The following is a 19,489-nucleotide window of genomic DNA, read 5'->3' as shown; positions in this document are numbered from 1 at the left end:
CTCAGGGTCAATTGGTGACCTTGAGTTAAGTTGGTGGCTCGCTAGGTGGCACTCTTCCATTGGCCGGAAAGAAAAAAAATGACAACCGTCAAAATAAAGGAAAGGTGACCTTTGGTTGAGTATTGGTGACCCGGTAGGTGGCACTCTCTCATTGATTAGAAAGTGAAAAATAATTGGGTCGATGACCTAGGTCGTGACCTTCTGCTTGAGAGGATGAAAGTGGATCAAGATAATTAAGATGTGATGATGAGGAAAAATATTGGTGATCCGATTAACTCGACCTTCTGCTTGGGGATGATCTAAGGAGAAAATGTAATGGTGTCCACTGACAAGAGTTGATTTATTTACTAGAAAATTAAAGTGTAATTATTGACTAAAACATCTAATAAGAAAAGGGTAAACTATTGACATAGACGGATGAAGCTGAAAAAGGAGGTTCCTTGTTCGAATAGAAGGTAATAAAGCTGCTCTAGGATATTCTATAATAGATCACAATGGTAAAGTCATTTTGTTGGGAGCAAAAAAGTGCGGATCAGTATCCTTGTTGCGGAAGCTCTCGCTTTAAAAGAAGGTATTTTAGCAGCTAAATACTTAGAAATCTCAAAGTTAATTGTGGAGGGTGATAATTTATGTGTTATTAACTCGATTCGAGGTACTTGGCAAATTCCGTGGAAAATTTCTAGTATTATCAAGGATGTGAAATTATACCTTCATTTTTTCGATGAAGTGATAATTAAACACAACAAGGTTGCTGACTTCATGGCTTCTGTTGGACATTCATGTCCAACTCTTTCGAGGTGGTTTGATAGCCGGTGATTTCAACTTACCTCCCTCATTCGTAAGGATGAAATAGGTTGGTCATACCCTAGAGGATCAACCTAGTTTTCTTACCTGATAAAAAAAAAAAAAAAAAAAAATTGTTTTGGTTTCATTTAGGTTGAGTTGTTTAAAGCACGGGGTTTTATGATACCGTGTTGATTTGAGTTATGTGCGTTCGCGAGTTGAATTGTGGTTGGTTGGGGCATGTAAAGACCAAAGATAGCGGTTATGACCTTTGACTCTTTGAGTATAGAGCCAAATGTAAAATATTTGGTCGGGTTTTAGGTGTGAGAACATGTCAAGCTAGTTCGACTAGTAATTTATGTAACACTTAATATGATTATATCAGGTCTTAATAATCACGACTCACAAGTTTAGGCTTTTCTTTATACTCATTGTCATTCTTTAACTATTCTTTAAAGTGGTTTTTTTCACCTTTCTTACAAGTAGGGATGGCAGTGGGTCGGGGACCCGACCCAAACCCTGAGGGTCGGACCCTAACGGGTCGGGTATGGGTCTCATTTTTTCAGACCCAATGGGTATGGGTCGGGTATGGGTCTTAAGAAAATATTTCGGGTCCGGGTCCGGGTCTAAGTTATGAGACCCATACCCGACCCTAGACCCTTTATTAAAGAAAAAAAAATCAAAATTACAACTTTTTTGAATTCATATTGGCTGACTGTAGAAACTCAACTAAAGTCTTTTTCTCTTCGCCCATCCCATAAAGTGATAAAACCCAACCAAACTCTTCTTACAATACCACCACTCCACCACTGACACAAGAAAACCACCACCACAAAGATCGATACGCGACTCCAAGCAACCACCTCTCTAATAGCTCTGCATGACCACAACAACCACTATTAATGGCAGATTAATAAACTCATAATGTTAAAGTAGTATGATTTTTTTTTTAATATTATAGACCCCATACCTGTTAATCTTGTTATTAAAGTGGTAAACTCGGGACCATGGGTAGACCCAGACCTCTACCCTTACCCATGGGTCCGGGTATGGGTCCTCAAATTTTAGACCATTGGTGCAGGTGAAGACGGGTCAAAGGAAAAATCTCGGGTCGGTCAAGTGCAGCGGACCCTACCCAGACCCTACCCATTGCCATCCCTACTTACAAGTGATATATACATTCCTATTTTATTGTGAAAACATGAACCAAATTGTTTCAAATTCCAAATCTCTTTCTTGTCAAGTTTTAATTAGCATGTGTCGTTGTGTGTGATACTGTGATTCGGTGAATTGAACCACTGATCATGTTCAGGTTATGTCGATCGCAACATACAATATCGTGTGGAGTTATATCACATCAAGTTGGGTCGATTTTTTGTGCCAAGATTATTTTACATTATCGAGTCTCAGCCGGTCCGGTACCGGAAAACTTGGTTCAATTCAGGTCTCACGAGTCGAGCCGGGTCGGGTTTTTCCACAACTAATCTAAAGGGCCAATTAAACACAAATTATGGCAAATTAGCAATTACCAAAACCAACCAGGATTCCTTTCTTCCCCAATTTACAATAATCACTTTAACCCCACCAATTCACCAATTAATCAACCAGTATTCACCCCCAAATTTCTGGGTTTTGCTCCTTGAATCTTCAAAACTTCAATTGCATTCATGGGTTCCTTTTAATTTTCAAAATTCCTTCTTCAATTCACTCTCAATTCAATCAGAATTAAAAAGCCTAATTCCACATTAAATCACCAAGAATCATCCTTTGTCAATCATAATTTAAACACCATAAACTCTAATTATTAGTTATTTCAACCTCTTGATTCAAAAATTTCATCTATTTATAATATATTAATTTTAATTTTATTTAATTAATTACAGTGTTCTTTTAAGCAAGAAATGGTTTTTACATTAAATTCACCATTGTTGTCATCACCTTTATATAATGGGTGTTATAGTTCTAGTTTATCTACTGGAATTAATATTATTTCCAACATTTCAAATTATTGGGTTTTTAGGCAGAAGAAAATTGTTTGTTCTTGTATCACACCTTCAAGGAATTTGAGTGATGGGATTTCCTCCATAAAATTAAGTGTGAGTAGTATAATTTAATGTGTAGGAATTACTGATTTAGGTAATTTATATGTTTTTATAATTAGGGTTTGGATCATAGTTTGTTGATATTCTTATTTGATGTAATTAAGTGTAAATACCATGTTAGTGTGTTAATTATGTTGTGTTTGTATAATTAGGGTTTGGATAATAGTTTCATGATAATGTGTTTGGATTGTTCTTCGACGTAATTAAGTGTAAATAGCATGATTTAATGTGTAAAAATTAGTGATTTAGGTAATTTATGTGTTTTTGTAATGTGGGTTTGGATCATAGTTTAATGGTAATTGTATTTGGATGATTCTTTGATGTAATTTAGTGTAAGTAGCATGATTTGATGTGTAGAAATTAGTGGTTTAGGTAATTTATGTGTTTTTATAATGTGGGTTTGGATAATAGTTTGAGGATATTGTATTTGGATTGTCATATGATGTGAATGTTTTTAGTGACGGAGACAGGATTTGAAGTTAGCATTGTTTATAGTGAAGGAGACGTTATTTGAAGTTAGGCGAGAAATGTGGATAAAATTGTTTTAGGGAGGCGAATAAGTGATACAATGAACTAGTTTAGAAAAGATCGAAGAATTTAACTAATAAACTCAGTTTACATGGACAAGGCCCCCGGTTCCCCAGTTCCGTTAGTGATTGGTTTTGTTATGGAGCAATTTATTTGTGTTAGTAATACATTTAAATGTGGTAACAGGATTCTTCTGATACGAAGGTGTGGGATTCTATTGATGAATTTGAGGATGATTCTGATGTGCTTATTGAGTGTAGAAATGTCTACAAGTCTTTTGGGGAGAAACATATACTAAGAGGTGTTAGCTTCAAGGTGCATAATTATGTTCTCCGATTCTACTTTGATTATTGATATGGAATTAAGTATTAAGATATATGCTTATTAGTTTGAAGATTCTTGGATCGCATTGCTAGAGTGTTCATGTTGATTAGAATTGCTTGTAGATTAGACATGGCGAAGCAGTTGGGATTATTGGGCCATCTGGTACTGGAAAGTCGACTATTTTGAAGATTATCGCTGGACTTCTTGCTCCAGACCAGGTAAAAGACTTGCCCCCAGTTCCTAGAGTTTAGATACTTTTATCTGGTGCACAAGCCCGAACGAGGTTGCAACCTTAACACCAATTGACAATTGGAATAGTTACTATATTAGTATAAAGTTATCAACTTTCCCTCTTTTTAATCAACGTATGACACTGTATGTTTCACTCCCCTTTTGTTTTTCAATTTTTCTTTTCGTTTTTCGCTTTTCGAGGTGTGCGTTCACCCATGGACGGTTCTAAAGGATGATTCATGCCAGCCGACCCCAAATCATTTTGGGATTAAGGCTCTGATGTTGTTGTTGTTGTATTCACCTGAACAATTAGAGGGATTGTTGTGCTTGACAGGGGGAGGTTTACATTCGAGGGAAAAGGAGAGACGGATTGATTAGTGACGATGAGGCCTCAATATCAGGGCTTCGCATTGGCCTGGTAATTGTACGACAATATTTGCATTTTGTCGTTGGTATGACTTTATGTGTTTACTGAGGTTTGCATGTTTTCGATGTCAGGTCTTTCAAAGTGCTGCATTGTTTGATTCCCTATCTGTGCGTGAGAATGTTGGTTTCCTTCTGTGAGAGACCGCCCTTATTGTTGTTTATTTGGTGTATTGTTAAATTTTAACCGATTGATACTAATGCTTACCCTTTTTTTTTTCTCATATCTATGGACTATGGTTAGGTATGAAAACTCTAGAATGCCAGATGATCAAATATCAGAACTGGTTACTGAAACTTTGGCTGCAGTCGGCCTGAAGGCATGTCTAAATCAATGAACTTTAATTTTTTGATTTGTGGTCAATTTTTAGCCATGTCGGTTATTGCTTCTCGGGCTTTCCTCTCCAAATGTAAAGATTCTGAACAGCAGCAGAAAATGCTATGCTTATGTGCAGGGAGTTGAAGAACGGTTACCTTCTGAGTTGTCTGGCGGGATGAAAAAACGAGTTGCCCTAGCCCGTTCAATCATATTTGACACCACAAAGAACACTGTGGAGCCTGAGGTGTGATTTATTAACTTAGATTTGTCACTAACTAGTTCATGATAAATTATTGTATGTATAACAGAACAGTAGCAGACGTACCCCGGACACTCGCCTAGCGGGGACGCCATCGTGCACCGGGCTGCCCTTTTTTTTATAACAGAACAGTAGCAGACGTAATATTTAGTAGTTAAACTGAAAATCATCTTGATTAACTGTGATTTAGCATGCTGCTGACCGTACTACTCTGAAATCTGAATACTGGCATGTATCTGAATTTGATTTTTTTGCTCGTGTGATCGATATATGCATGAACCCATGACAGGTTCTCTTGTATGATGAACCAACAGCTGGACTTGACCCAATTGCATCAACTGTAGTTGAAGATCTTATTCGTTCAGTTCATTTAAAAGGTGAAGACGCTGCTGGGAAGACTGGGAAAGTCGCATCTTATGTAGTTGTTACTCACCAACACAGTACCATCCGCAGAGCTGTTGATAGGTAATTACCCTTATTTTTTTGACCAATCACTTGGCACAGAGTTGAAAAGATGTAATTTCATTCACATAATAGAGTATTTCGATTTGGTTCAGATTGATCTTTCTTTACGAGGGAAAGATTGTATGGGAAGGATTGACGCATGAGTTTAGCGCATCAACAAATCCCATTGTTCAACAGGTATCTTTGAATCTTGTAAATTAGATCTTTCTTTATCTTTAACTATCAAAATGTGGTCTAGTTCCTCTGTTAGATGCCAGCACGGAAACAGAAGTAGTTTTTTTTTTTTTACAGTAAAAAAAAAAAAAAAAAAAAAAAAACAACAGAAGTAGTTGAGGGCCGTGATTTAACTCGAAATCATTCGTTTTCATAAAAAAAAAAATAAAATTTCTTAGACTAGATGGCAGCTTATGTCCACAATGACCACCGTCTATATGACTATATCTACAAGTCAATTCAGTACTCGACACGAAGTGTAAATTTTGTCGCTCAAACAGCTGGTGCTCCTGATGCTCCTGAGCTGAGCTTTTCTTCCATTCTTCTAGCACAAATACTACTATACATCCAGTTGTATAATAAAGCATTGTATAACCAATGTACATTTATCCGAGCTTATGTGTAATTTTTCTGAGTTTTCTAAAAGTTTATTTTTTGTATGTTTAAGTGTGTGAGTTTCAGAAACTTTATAGCATAACTCAGATTCTTTAAAACAAAACTCAAAAACTTTAGTACAGAGCTCGGATTCTACACCATACGACTGATGGTATAGTCTACTAATTGTTCTTTTAGATACCCTCCTCAAAATCTCCCCTTATTTGTCAGCGTCAACTATCACTCTAAAGGTTGAACTCGACCCTACCGTTCCTCGAGAATTGTAGAGGATTTGGGTGCACTGAAGTGAAAATGTTAATTCCCAGTTTGGTTGTTTGTAGGGTTTTTCGTTGCTTGACACTTCATTGCTTTATGTTTCAGTTTGCAACCGGGAGTTTGGAAGGTCCGATCAAGTATTAGCACATACATCTCGAAACAACTCTAGCTTATACTATACTTAAGGCAAACAAACAATAACTGCATTATGTGGAGAACAAGATGCTCTACTGTCTGATTGGTCCATCGAAGTTTTCTGCATATAGAACGATTGAATGTGACTGAAACCTTGAAGAGAGAATGAAGCGATAATGCTTGCACAATCCAACTGCACGCGGTAATGCTATCAAATGACCGATAATGTTATCTTCTCTTTTTTGCCTTTGTTTTAACGTTCTCTTTCACTACTCGGTGAAATAACATTGCATTTGTCTCCTTCAAGTGACACCCATGTGAGAAAAGGTGATACATTCAACGGTTTGTAAACGAAGAAGATCACAAAAAGTAAAAAAGAAAAAGTCGATATCGTCACTCATAGGCTAGTAGTCTATTGGAGGAGCCAATTTGTACACCTAAAATTTTTACTCTCAATTATTCATCTCTTTCCATAGAACATTTTTTCTTGTATCACTTTTTTTTCAGAAATTTTCTTCAATCTAGCTTCTTGATTTTTACCCTAACTAAGATCCGACTTTATTTGCTCTCCATTTTAATCCCAGGAGAGCTATATTTAGTCATTTATCTTAAGATTAAAGGTATAAATCAAGAAGTCATGAAATTTTCTAGAACATTATTTGAGTTTTAATTTCATGTTTTGATTATTTTAGCCCAAGTCATTAACTGGAAGTGAAACTGCTTCGAAAGGGCTTGAATAGCCCCAAGTCATTAACCATTAGTGAAAGTGACGAAAGCAATTTATTTGCTTTGTTTGGTACTTGATGCTTTAGCTTTCTTGTTCTTTTGAGTATTTTATAAGTATTCCATTCTTACTTTTGGGTTTGTTTGGATCTAGTTCTATTTTTTCTCTTACATTTCCGGATGAATTTTTGTTTTTCTTCTTTTATCGGACTTTTAAGGGTTTTGACTTTCGTTTGAGAATCTTATTTTTTGCCCTGGTTATCTTGGTTCTACTTTGATAATTTGAAAGTCTTTGTTTTTCTTTCACCGCTTTCATCCACGACAATATCATAGGTTGATTTCGATTAACCTAGTTTCTTTACCTTATAGAAAAAAAAAATTGTGCACCTAAAAAATTTGATGAGAAAACTTGATGAGAAGCTAATGTAGGGGATACATGAGGTGGATACTTGTAGGTTTAGAACATGGACTATGGTCTTTGGACAAGGACTTGCATTGATGGTACTAGACAAAGTTCTTAATTCAAATTTTCATTTCATCCTCCAACCAACTCAACCTCCACCAACCCTAACCATTAAACTATGCAGTTTGTCTTTCTTGTGACGGAAAAATTGTGACCATTTTATGATTAAAAAAGTTGAATTATGCTTAAGAAACCGTCTCATGCAAGCCTCACTAAAGCCAGTAGACAACAATAGATCCTTTAGTCTTTCCGTATAAGAACGACATAAAACCTAAACATTGTTATGAACCTGAACTGTTTTGGCAATTGTCGGTATTTTTTATAGGGTATGTCTTTGTTTAACCCTTTCCCTTCATGCTACACAAATTATCGAAACAAAAAACTCATATACAACCGTTGTATGATGTTGCTCAATATACGAGTAAGAGTTAAGACATTGTAGTCACACCGGTCTCGGAAAAGTACAACCAACTACAAGAATTGAACAATATTTTCAAGCCGGTTGTTCATGTACCCTGCAACAACTAATGTGACTTGACCTATAAATCTATAATGCACATTTGCACCTCTATTTTTTTTTTTTTTGACAATCTGCACCTCTATTTATTATAGGACATAACAAGTTACATAAAAAGGATCCGTCTCATCCTGTAAGACGGTCTTATACAATAGACACTAATCACCCTTCTTAACAAAGCAAATGCAGAACTCATGGCCCACTAGGGAACACAATTTGAACAGCATTCAGTGATCAAAAACTTTCCTTTAATACACTAAAGAGACAAATTTAATAAAGTAATTAACTTTATAATCTTAAAATAACATAATCAAAATCTCCACTAACCACCTTAATTGACTGTCATTAACATTAAGACCAAATTAAAGCTACTAAATTGTTTGGGGCATTGCTTTTTCCAAGTAAACTTTAGCTACCCGAGTCCAAAAAGACAGTAATTATCCTGTAAGACCGTTATACACCGTCTACATCTTACAACACGATCAATCCTTGATCACCTTACAGGTTAAGATAGTCTTACACGACAATTTGCGTCAAAAGGATAACCAACCAAAGACAAAAAGACATAAAATCACAACAATTAGCAAAACTTTACCTGGAAATAGCTGTCCCAATCAATAAATAATACTCTACTAATTATGATAATGTAGTACTAAAGTACAATTAATGACATTAATTACCATTAACAAAAAAAAACCAAGAACACACAAAAAAAAAAAAACAGATATTCTTCCCATTTACACTCCAATAACAGGATCAAACCTCCCAAAAAATAAAATGTTTTGAAAAAAATATCGCTTCTTCCGTCCCAATCATTTGTTTACCTTTTATTAAAATACCTCACAATGAATATAAAAGGTAAACAAATGACTCAGACGGAAATAGTATTATTTTGGTTGCGATTTAATTTCAAAGATGGCAACCAAAGCAATTACAAGTTCTAGGAGTGAAAGAACAAAAGCCAAAGGGTCTATTTGGTATGTTGCAATTGATAGCATAACAACAAGGTGAAGGCAAACAATAACCTTTAGCTCCACAACATGTACATGGTGCACATATTTGAAAACTTCCTAGCTTCCTTCTTGTTTCATTCATCACCAACAATTTCTTCATTTTTTCTCCGTCGATTAATGGATATAATTTGAATTCTTCTTCATTTGTCACATTTAGCATATTCCCATTTGATTTTGATGATGAACACAATTCATTTGCCTATTTCACAAAAAAAAAAAGAATAAACAAGATTTTATATTGATTTTGGGTACAATAAAGTAAAAGTTATGTTACTCCAACATTTCACTCTGGCCTCGTGCCTGACACGACAAGATAATACACTTCAGTTTAGACCAAAAAGCTGATAAATATGTTATTCCGACATTTCACTTTGGTCAAAATATATATACATTTCATTTTAGACCAAAAAGCTGAAACTTGCAAAAAATAACCGTATCCGACACTCTGGCACCGTATCGTGTCGGAAAATTGAAGCATAAGAATGAGTAATATAGGTAAAATCAATGAATTCTAACAATTACACAGATAAAAATAAGTGAAATTACAAGTGGGTTTTGAAGAAAACTTACATTAGCAAGATTTAATTGACTGGAATTGAAGAGTTGCAAAAATAAGAGGGACAAAACTCCCAATAATGTGAAAGTTGCCATCTTTGTTCAATGGATCTAGAAATTAGGGTTTTTTATGAGTGGGTTTTAGAAATGGAATGATTTTAGGTAGAAAAATTTATGATAGTTATTGTTAGGGTTTATGAATTTGGGGAGAGGTTGGTTTTTCAATTCACATGAATCCCATAATAAATTTAATAAAATTAGGGTTTTTTAAATTTAATGATAATGAAGTTGATCTCAATTCTCAAGAATGTGAGTAGTGTAAGTGACTAGTGTGTGTTTTTTTCCATGTTATTATACCAGAAGAAGTAGGAGTGAAGTGTATGGAAGCTGCAAATTGCATACGGAACACGTCTTAGTCTAATGGTTGAGACCGAGGTACCACGAGAATATTGTATTAGTGGGTGTGGGGATATAATGGGTGTCCTACTGCACAACTGTGAGGACTATTATTAACATCAGTATCATAATTTAAGATTTATCTGAAGCATAATCATATGCTTAATGTTGCTTTTAATATTAATTAATGACATGTGGCGGAACGGGAACGGTCGTTATTCTTTTTGTATTTTTCTTTGTTACTTGTTTTGTACTACAAAATTATTGGCAATGAACTGAGAACTGTAAGAAGAATGTGATTACAGGGAGTATAAATCAGGTCAGATCTTATCTTGTTTAATTGCAGGAAGTGGTTAACTAGTGCTCATTATTGGCATTTGCATTAATTAATTAATTAATTAACTAGAACAATACAGTTTACGGTATTAATTTGGTGCGGCGCATTTTTTTTATGAAACGGTCTCATATATACGGGTTATATACTTATATACGACATTTTTGACGTGATAGAAGGAACAAAAAGAGAAAAATCGGAACACATAGAAGCTAGAGCACCTCTTATGCTGCAAAACATTGCAAAAGGGAGTGGGAGTCGACCTGCAAAGGTCCCGACTTCAGGGGGAGAGGCTATGTCGTCACTCTGACTCGACATCATGGTCATCGCCTGATGGAATATCCCCGTTTCTCGGACACTGAAAGCTTTCTGTTGATTTCTGATTGAAGCCAGCCCTGCTGGTGTCAGCATTATTAAGCTAAGCTGCCAGATGCTGAGGATACGATCCCAGATAATGTCGTATAGTGGAGGAATTGGTGGATGTCAGGGACACGGGCATACTGTGCGCGAAGATTGCCAATTGGGTTAACAAATGCGCAATTTGGACTGAATTTGCATCGCGCTGCCAGCAAATGCACAATTCTGTTACATGTCAACGCGCCCCAGAACGAACTGCAGAAGGCAATGCAATCAAAAGGGTTGGCCAGGTCTCTCAGGGAACTCATTATCCCTTTGAAAGTTTGAGGTGAGATGACCCGACATGAACCAAACCTGACCCGATCTGGTTATCCACATGACAAAAATGACCAGATCTATTTTAACCTGACTCATAATCAACCGAGTGACCTGATTGCCACCTCTATAATATTTAGAAGGGATTGTGCCTGTTGTTAGGATTGGCTACTTAAGTTTTTGTCCGGGTCACACTATATTAGTCACGGAAAAAAGATACCGTGTCGAATATACGAGTCATTTTGAATCGGATCATTATTCGTCTCCCCTTTCTTTCAATTTCAAATAATAATTTATTAATGCCCCCTAATATCTTAATTTTTCTGATCAGTTTTTGTTGAATATTTAGAGATTGTATGATTATGAATTATGAAATGTAGAAATTTTTTGTTTGTTTGAATGAATTGTGTGTTGATTTGATAAGAAAATGTGTGAGAGAATTGAGATGGCATTTCTCAAGCTATGTGATTTATTTAATGATAGCTATAATGACTATGTTGTAAGCTTGCGACGCGATATTGCGGTTTGATTTGCACTAATTCTATTATAAGACACTCTTATACCGTGAGACGGTCCATTTTTATAAAAAATAGGAGGCAGCATGTCACTATCCGCGGAAATTTTCTGTTGTTTTGTTGCAGTTTTCTTTAAATCATTTTGTTATCATTGTAAAATATTTTCATCACTTAGTTTGTATCCTAATAGTTTTTCATTTTATGCTAATAAATGAGTTGTCTTTTTATATAATAGGACCGTCTCACAGTGTAAGACCGTCTTAAAACATAATTACTACTCCCCCAAGTTTTATAAGTCTTCCCTATTTCCCTTTTAAGTCTATTTTCATATCTTCCCCGTTCCTTTTTTTGATATGGTTTTATTCATTATTTATTCACATTCTCACTGCTAAAAATTCAACAACTTGCATTTTTTTTCATTATTCATTATTTTCTCTCTCCACAGCTAATTCTAATTTATCCGTTCTTTATTATTTTCCAAAAAACCGGAGTATTTGACGAGTTGGGAATTGTGGGAATAATTGTTGCTTGTTGAGATACTAGTGTAGATCCCGCGCAAATGCGCGGTAAATATAGGTCTTTTAATTTTTAGTGTATTAGTTATAGATTTTAGATTTATATCTCGCGAATTTTTATAAAAGATAACTAATATTAAAATTAATCAAAAGAATTGAATAATTCCATGATTTGTGTTATTTATGAAAATATTTTAACTACATCAATTTTTTTTTTTAAAAAAAAACTTTTTTCGTCGCGAAGTTAATAATAGGAGATACATATTTTATGTATAGATTATTTTAAATGGAATTAGTTTAATAAATGAAAATATAATTTTTTTTCTATATATAAGTTTGAGCACTTTGGAGGGAAAACTTTAGAGAAGTTGTATTCTCTTAATATATAGGAGGATTTATACTTTTAAAATTTGGACCTCATTAATATTTATCAGTTCACTCCATTATATTTTGATATGAAATAAAAAAAAAATTAAAATGGAAAACTAATAAAAAAATTATTTAAGTTGTGAATTTTTTTTTAGTGAATGGTTTTTGTTACAAAGCTAATACTAAGCATGTGTCAAGTTATTATCTACAGTAATAATTATTGCATTATTGAAAAATTTAGCAACTTATACTTTATAATTTAATATCTATTTTATTTTATTTTAATGAAAAAATAATAATTATGAATTTATTTAAAAAAAATTAGAGTTTATTTATCAGAATATATTCATCGAAAAGATAATAATATAATGAAAGAAAATTTTATTTATTACCTTCTTTAGCTAGATGCTTTTTGGAGGGAAAAATAAGAGAATTTTTATTTTCTCAATAATAGGGGGATTGTCGTAAGAATAATATCATAATAATATATTAATGTCTTGTGAAATAAGCTATAGAAGATTCTAGATCTAGGTTTGGTAAATTTAGGAGCATTATATATAGCCTTCTTAAATCTGTCAAACCTAGATCTAGAAACTTCTAATCTTCAATACCTCATAGCCTTCTTAAATCTGCCAAACCTAGATCTAGAAACTTTTAATCTTCTATACCTTATTCCACAAAACAGTAATATATTATTACGATATTATCAAGGTTGATTCGACTATGTGTAAGCTTTTGCCATCCCTACATAGCCTATGTAAGCTTTTGCCATCCCTACATAGCCAAGTGGTATTCTCAGTTACACATGATCAAATTGGTGAGCCTTACCCATTTTGCCTTACAACTGCAATTGCAAGGCTTATTTGCGGATGGAGAGGCCTGTCCAACATATGATGAAAGATGATTTTGAAGTTGGTGATGAACAGAAAATTGAACATCCCAAAAATATGTTGAAGGCTATTTTACCGTTTCCGAAGCAAATCAATCTGGAACAGATGAACGAAAAGGTCATAGAGGCTAAGATTCCGGGTGTATTAAGGCTCCTGCTATCGGATTGCACAAGCCCATCTTGGTTCTTAGGTCGATGACAGCCTCTCTTTTCAGCACGAATTTCTCGGCAACACGTGAGACAAAGATCATATGAACAGTCAGAATATACCCCGAATCTTAGCCTCTATGTCCTTTTCAGTCATCGTTCCATATTGACTTGCTTCAGAAACGGTAAAATAGCCTTTAACAGATTTTTTGCAATTTTCAATTTTTTTTTCATCACCAACTTCAAAATCATCTTTCATCATAGGTTAGACAGACCCCTCCATCCGCAAACAAGCCTTGCAATTGCAATTGTGAAGGCAAAATGGGCAAGCTTCAACAATTTGATCATGTGTCATTCCGAGTATACCACTTGCCTATGCAAGGATGGCAAAAGCGTTTTGTTTTCGCACTTGGTGATTGCAAATCAATCCTTTGTGTTACAAATCCATCCCAACTCATCCTGTCAATCTTATCCCCGTACGCGTCTTATTTGTTCTGCACTGTGCCGCTAATGGCTTATTCATACTGTTATGAAATATATTATGTATGAACTATTAAGTTCTGCACTGTGCCGCTAATTGTATCTTTCATGTCTTTAAGCTACACTGGTCTTTTTTACTGTAAACTTGGATCTAGAGCTGGCCATCAGCACGGGCTGATCCAGCCCGCCTTGGCTTGTTATTTTATGCAACTTGGCTTGACCCGTGACCTGCCTTAGCCCGAGCATGGCCCGGGCCCTAATATTCCAGTCCGGCCCGGCCTTGGCCCGACATTTTAGAAAAAATAATAAGAAATAAAAATAAATTGGTAAAACCTGTCAGCCCGGACCGCCTCGGGCCTGGTCCGGGTCAAGCATATCCCAGCCTGACCCGACCCAACCAAGCCTGTCCCTCCCCATGGCCTGGCCCGTGTCTGACTAGGAGAGCCCGGCCCGGCCCAAGTACAGGCCTACTTGGATCATCTAACATAATTTCTTAAATTTATTTCCGCAGTCATTTATCCATTCTTACCATCTTAGCTGAATGGGGAGATCGTAGCCAGATTGCGACCATTATTGCTGTAAGTTCTGTCTTTGATTGAACCATATTCTCTCTTTGTCTTAAATTCAGTTCCCATGAGTAAATACGGTTCCATCTGCGTAAAAGACAGCGTAAACTAAACATACGAGTAGTCATATAGCCGAGTTTTGCTCCCCAAGTCGGCTAGGCATTGCTGGTGCTGGTGAAGAATGGCAAGAGGCTAAAAGATGAAATTGTAAATTAAGATTGAACTTCTACTCTACATTAGTTATAGTTACCTTCGGGTTTTGAATAAGACGATCTCACGTGTGAGACCTACCCAATTACTTGTATATAATTTGTCTTTCGTGGTTGTATACGAGGCTAGTGTGAAAAAAAAAGGCAAAATATAAAGCCACTATCATTTTGCTTCTTCCATGGGACACCAAGTTATATTCCTAATCATTTGTTTGCCTTTGACTAAAATATCCGTCACAAAAAAAAAAAAAACAAATGATTGGGACAAATGGAGAATTAGAGATCCAAATTTTACTATGCAAGCGAATATAGAGCTCCATACAACCACGCAAAATAACAAAACTCGTAATTTGCGACCGCTAACATTTAACCAGATGTATACCGGGTACCCCCGTCTCCCCGAGCATATGTGGTAGCCTACAAATAGGTTAACCATCATTTTTATCTGATAGGCTCGAAATTTAGAAAGCGTAGTTTCAATCTATTAATAACCTCAACAAGATTGTACTCGAATGGATTTGAACCCGAGTCTCCTCATATTTTCAGCCGAAAAGGTATCAAGTTCAGGGATACACGTGAATTTTCCGTAAAATAATTACCCTTGTTACATATCGAGTAAAAAAAAAGTCTCATTGTAACACGATCATGTTATAAAAACGTAAAAAGTCGCCCAGAGACATACTGAGACCGTCTCACGCAATAATTCGTATTAAAGCTAAAAGGACCCCCTTGTGCGCTCAAAAGAAATCCCAACGAACACCAACCTCTGTTTCATGAATCATGCTCCAACTATAATTGTCCGTTTTCCTCATCACATCATTCATAATAAATCCCCAATATAATTTCATCATACAATTAGGTCATAACAATTTTACAAAATTTACAATTAATTAACAATGAGGAGGTTCAAATTAATCTGGGTTTTATGATAAAGGGTGAATTTTCTTTCTTTCTTCTTCTTCAATCAACAATTTTCTGGGTTAATTTTTCAATTAATTTATTGAACAATGAGTGTCACATTGTTGAAGAAGGAGGAGGAGAAGAAGGAAGAAGGAGATGAAATCGATATCGAAAGCGAAAGCGAAAATGATGATGTTTTGATAGCACCAACTAATTTTTCAATGGTGGAAGAAGGGCTTTATCGATCTGGGTTTCTTGAATCTAATAATTTCGCCTTTCTTGAAACCCTAAATCTCAATTCTATTATGTGAGCTCTCCTTTAATTTTATTTTTATAATTTTATATCCTCCCTCTGTTCCGATCATTTGTTTACTTGGATTAACATACCCGTTGCAAGGATGGAGAAAGAAATGTAAACAAATGATTGAGACGGAAATAAGCCTTTTCTATGATTTTTTTTATGTGGGTAGTTGTTTAATTAGGTTGTAATTAATGGGCAGTTGTTTAATTGAGACCTTCTCTTTTCTACCTTCTCATCTACCTTCTGATTAAAATATGTTTATTTTGCTTCATCCACTTGTTTACCGACCCCTATATATACTAAATTAATGGATTGTGAGAGAGTGAAGGGAGAAGGTGGAAGAGAAGGTTGGAGGGAGAAGGTCCATAGCACCTCTCTGTTTAATTTGTTGGTAGTGTCCCGATCATTTGTTTATCTATGATTAAACAGTTGGTCTCTCTTTTAATTATGGGGTATTACAGATATGCGCGAACTTTTCGTTTTTACATGGTGTACACCTCGTTTTTTTAAAAACTTTGACCGACAATAATTTCTGCATTACGAGTTGGAAAATGGTAATTTTTTTTTTCAAACCAATTATCTCGTCAAGGCCTTCAATTTGAAAAAAAAAAATCACCGCTTTTTAAACACGTAGCCGGTAGTTATGGTTGGTCAAACATTTTTTAACGAATAAACTTTGACCGACCATAATTCCCGACTACGAGTTGAAACGTCGGTGAATTTTTTTTTAAACGGAAGACCTTTTAAAGAAGGTCAATTTGAAAAAAAAGTTTAACGTATTCTGAACTTGTAGCCAAGAGTTATTGACGGTCAAAGTTTTTTTGCATGAAAAGAGGGGTATATCATAGAAAATGAAAAAGTTGAGGGGTACACGAGAGAATATCCCTTTAATTAATTAATGGGTAGTTGTTTAATTTGTTTGTAGATACTTGTGTACTGAGCCATACCCAGAAGAGCATTGCAAGTTTCTTGAATTGCATAATATTAGGTTGTTTCAGTTTGGAATTGAGGGTACAAAGGTAATTTTTTTTCTTTTGTTTATCACTAATTGTGGATTTTGATGAAATTGGTCAGTTATAGTTCTTTAACATGTATGATAATATGGTTGTTTTTCGCGATTTCGAATCTTTTTTTGAACGAAAAATTGGTCGATATTAAGTATCGTATCCATGTTACGAGTGTCCAGTGTTGGACAAGGGTACGATGAGGTAATATGAAGGGTTGGAGTAACGTAGGTATTTAGTTGATTACGATATGTTTCTCGAATGGTTTAAAGTTAATGCTACTATGATTTTATGCAAATGTATTTGTGTATTGTCCTTTATGTAGTAGAGTAGTAATAAGTAAAGGTGATTTTTCGTTCGTCTTACAATGAACTTATTCCCTCCTAGCTTTCGCCCTGATTTAAAGTCCATGGCGGGAAATTCTGAAGTCCTCAGATGGTAGGTGCCTAAGTGGAGAACTGGAGATATTTGAGGTTAAGAGACGTTTTAGGAGTAGTTGATTTGCGAGAATCTTCAAAGTGTAACTGCCGCTTTCTTAGAGGTGGTGGAAAGTAAGACAATTGCCGTTTTTTTTCTACTAGAGGATCACACGAGTGGGCTTAAAGTCATTTTAGCCGTTACCCCAGCGTGATCAGGTAGACTCATATGTGGACTGTGGAATCTAAGGGGGCCAAGATGTGTCGATAAGGTAGAAAACATGACAATTTGCTAAATTCCTTGACTGCACAACTGCGAGTTAACTTATGTCATGTTTCGACAATCAACACAAACCTTAGCACGGACTGACGCTTGCTTAGTACGGTATTTGTTTCTAGCTAACCAATCTTTAGTTAGTGACATTTAGTGGTTCTTTTGTATCTTGGCAAGGCGGAATTAAGTTGAAGCGATAGTTTGACTTGTTAGAATAGCTAGCTTCGAGTATAGTCTGTATAGTGCTGGTTAGTCTGAACTCTGAAGGTTCTCCTGAACAATGTTATTGAATGAGAACTTCATAGTTCATGTCTAATGATCATTCAGTCTCTGCTAAAAAATTCGTCCATGAATTGGCCGGTGTCAATCCTGAAAGTAGTAGGCAAAATCGGGACAGAGTTTCCCCAAATTTCTTATACTACTGCTGTTTGCTTCCTGGCAGGAGTCTGTCCCTGAGGAAGTTGTCTCTAAGGCTCTTAGAATTTTAATGGGTAAATTTCATATGAATTTATCTAGCAAACATCTTAATGTGTCATTCTAGTTCTCCTTTTTTTTTTCCCCGATTTAATCGTTTTACTTTTACCCCCCTCATTCTTACATTCCTAGCTTGTTTGTCTGCAGATGTTAGAAGTTACCCGATTCTGATTCATTGTAAACGTGGCAAGGTAAGCTCTATTTAACTTCTTTGAGTTCCATTTTCATATATTCTCATGAGACGATCTTATAGTAAGATTATCACAAGAATATTGTATATTATGGTAGTAAGGCCCTGTTCTTTTGGATTTAATGGAGCTGAACTGAACTGAACTTATAAGAACTGAAATTAAGTCCAAAAGAACAAGGCCTAAGTAGTTATTTCGCCATTTTCATTTTTTAGCGAGTTTATGGGTGTATCATGTATAGGTTGATCTAATGGTCTCACCTTGTATATGAGACGGTCTCTTAGGAGCTAATTGTATAAATTGGCCATTGTCTTACAGCATCGAACAGGTTGCGTTGTTGGTTGCTTGAGGAAATTGCAGAACTGGTGCTTGTCTTCAGTGTTGGAGGAATACCAGCGATTTGCAGGCACCAAAGCTCGGATTTCTGACATGAATTTCATTGAGGCATACGACATTTTACGTATTAGACAATCGCTTTATAGCGTTATCTACCAATACCATGGTTATGCTTCTAACAAAAGGCGCTTGCTTGACTTTGGAGAAAACTCACCTCAATCTCGCATCAAATCAAACTAACAACCAACGGATTTTGGGTTTTGCTCGCCTCAATGACCTTTGCTTTGCTCTTCTTATTTTTATAGAAACGGAGTTTTTTGGTTGAGCTTAAGCCGATGGATTTTTCTCATTGTTACCATTAGAAAAATGTGAATATATCATTTTTTTTTTTCCTTTTTTTCGTTATTCCGGATCATTTTGATGTAAATCCTCGTACCTTTTGGAGGGAAAAGTACTTTTATTTACGTAAATTTTACCCATAAGAGAAATTCATTATATACCCTCTTGTATCAAGGAAAGTTATTTGTTTGTTTACTTCATAACGTTTTGTGTTTTAGTTATCGATTACATGTAAAAATAACGAATGGATACCCTTGCTTGCATTTGCCATAATATAACCTCGCTCCAAGCCTCCAATGTTCTCGATGCTAAACAATATTCTTGCTACACCAACCAGCGTGTAGCCGCCGTGGTTAAGGCGTAGGTATTGTGGAACTACGCAATTAAGGTCATGTTCTTTTAGACTGAAACTGTCTGAACTGAACTGAATTTAACTTAATGGAGCTGAACTGAACTGAAGT

General features: G+C 35.5%; 2 protein-coding genes and 1 long non-coding RNA gene across 3 annotated transcripts; 2 read left to right on the top strand and 1 right to left on the bottom strand.

Annotated features, from left to right (window-relative positions):
• Positions 1–2,303: 2,303 nt before the first annotated feature.
• On the top strand, positions 2,304–6,925 carry LOC141646685 (protein TRIGALACTOSYLDIACYLGLYCEROL 3, chloroplastic-like). Its single transcript, XM_074454589.1, has 10 exons — positions 2,304–2,879; positions 3,600–3,728; positions 3,860–3,955; positions 4,303–4,386; positions 4,467–4,528; positions 4,636–4,711; positions 4,847–4,954; positions 5,259–5,434; positions 5,527–5,611; positions 6,404–6,925. The coding sequence occupies exons 1-10, from the start codon at positions 2,685–2,687 to the stop codon at positions 6,440–6,442; spliced, it is 1,050 nt and encodes a 349-aa protein (XP_074310690.1). The 5' UTR covers positions 2,304–2,684; the 3' UTR covers positions 6,443–6,925.
• Positions 6,926–8,726: 1,801 nt separating this feature from the next.
• Positions 8,727–10,093, bottom strand: LOC141646686 (uncharacterized). The gene is made up of 2 exons (XR_012545593.1): positions 9,720–10,093; positions 8,727–9,348 (listed from the first exon to the last, which is right to left on the bottom strand). It is a non-coding gene; the product is annotated as an uncharacterized LOC141646686 (long non-coding RNA).
• Positions 10,094–15,523: 5,430 nt separating this feature from the next.
• Positions 15,524–19,288, top strand: LOC141646671 (inositol diphosphatase DSP3-like). The gene is made up of 5 exons (XM_074454566.1): positions 15,524–16,003; positions 16,923–17,016; positions 18,134–18,182; positions 18,313–18,356; positions 18,672–19,288. Exons 1-5 carry the CDS (start codon positions 15,804–15,806, stop codon positions 18,927–18,929), a joined length of 645 nt encoding a protein of 214 aa, XP_074310667.1. The 5' UTR covers positions 15,524–15,803; the 3' UTR covers positions 18,930–19,288.
• Positions 19,289–19,489: the final 201 nt, after the last annotated feature.

This window comes from Silene latifolia, chromosome 3 (assembly GCF_048544455.1).
Source record: "Silene latifolia isolate original U9 population chromosome 3, ASM4854445v1, whole genome shotgun sequence".
NCBI classification, from domain to species: domain Eukaryota; kingdom Viridiplantae; phylum Streptophyta; class Magnoliopsida; order Caryophyllales; family Caryophyllaceae; genus Silene; species Silene latifolia.
Note: the sequence above shows the minus strand (reverse complement) of the source record. Positions and strands in the feature narration are given on the sequence as shown.

Excerpts from the sequence above, each read along its gene's own strand:
- LOC141646685 (XM_074454589.1), top strand. The coding sequence starts at position 2,685 with ATGGTTTTTACATTAAATTCACCATTGTTGTCATCACCTTTATATAAT. Across the intron at positions 5,435-5,526 it reads ATCCGCAGAGCTGTTGATAG|ATTGATCTTTCTTTACGAGG; the intron begins GTAATTACCCTT and ends GATTTGGTTCAG. Across the intron at positions 5,612-6,403 it reads CAAATCCCATTGTTCAACAG|TTTGCAACCGGGAGTTTGGA; the intron begins GTATCTTTGAAT and ends TTTATGTTTCAG.
- LOC141646671 (XM_074454566.1), top strand. The coding sequence starts at position 15,804 with ATGAGTGTCACATTGTTGAAGAAGGAGGAGGAGAAGAAGGAAGAAGGA. Across the intron at positions 18,183-18,312 it reads GGCTCTTAGAATTTTAATGG|ATGTTAGAAGTTACCCGATT; the intron begins GTAAATTTCATA and ends GTTTGTCTGCAG. Across the intron at positions 18,357-18,671 it reads TTCATTGTAAACGTGGCAAG|CATCGAACAGGTTGCGTTGT; the intron begins GTAAGCTCTATT and ends ATTGTCTTACAG.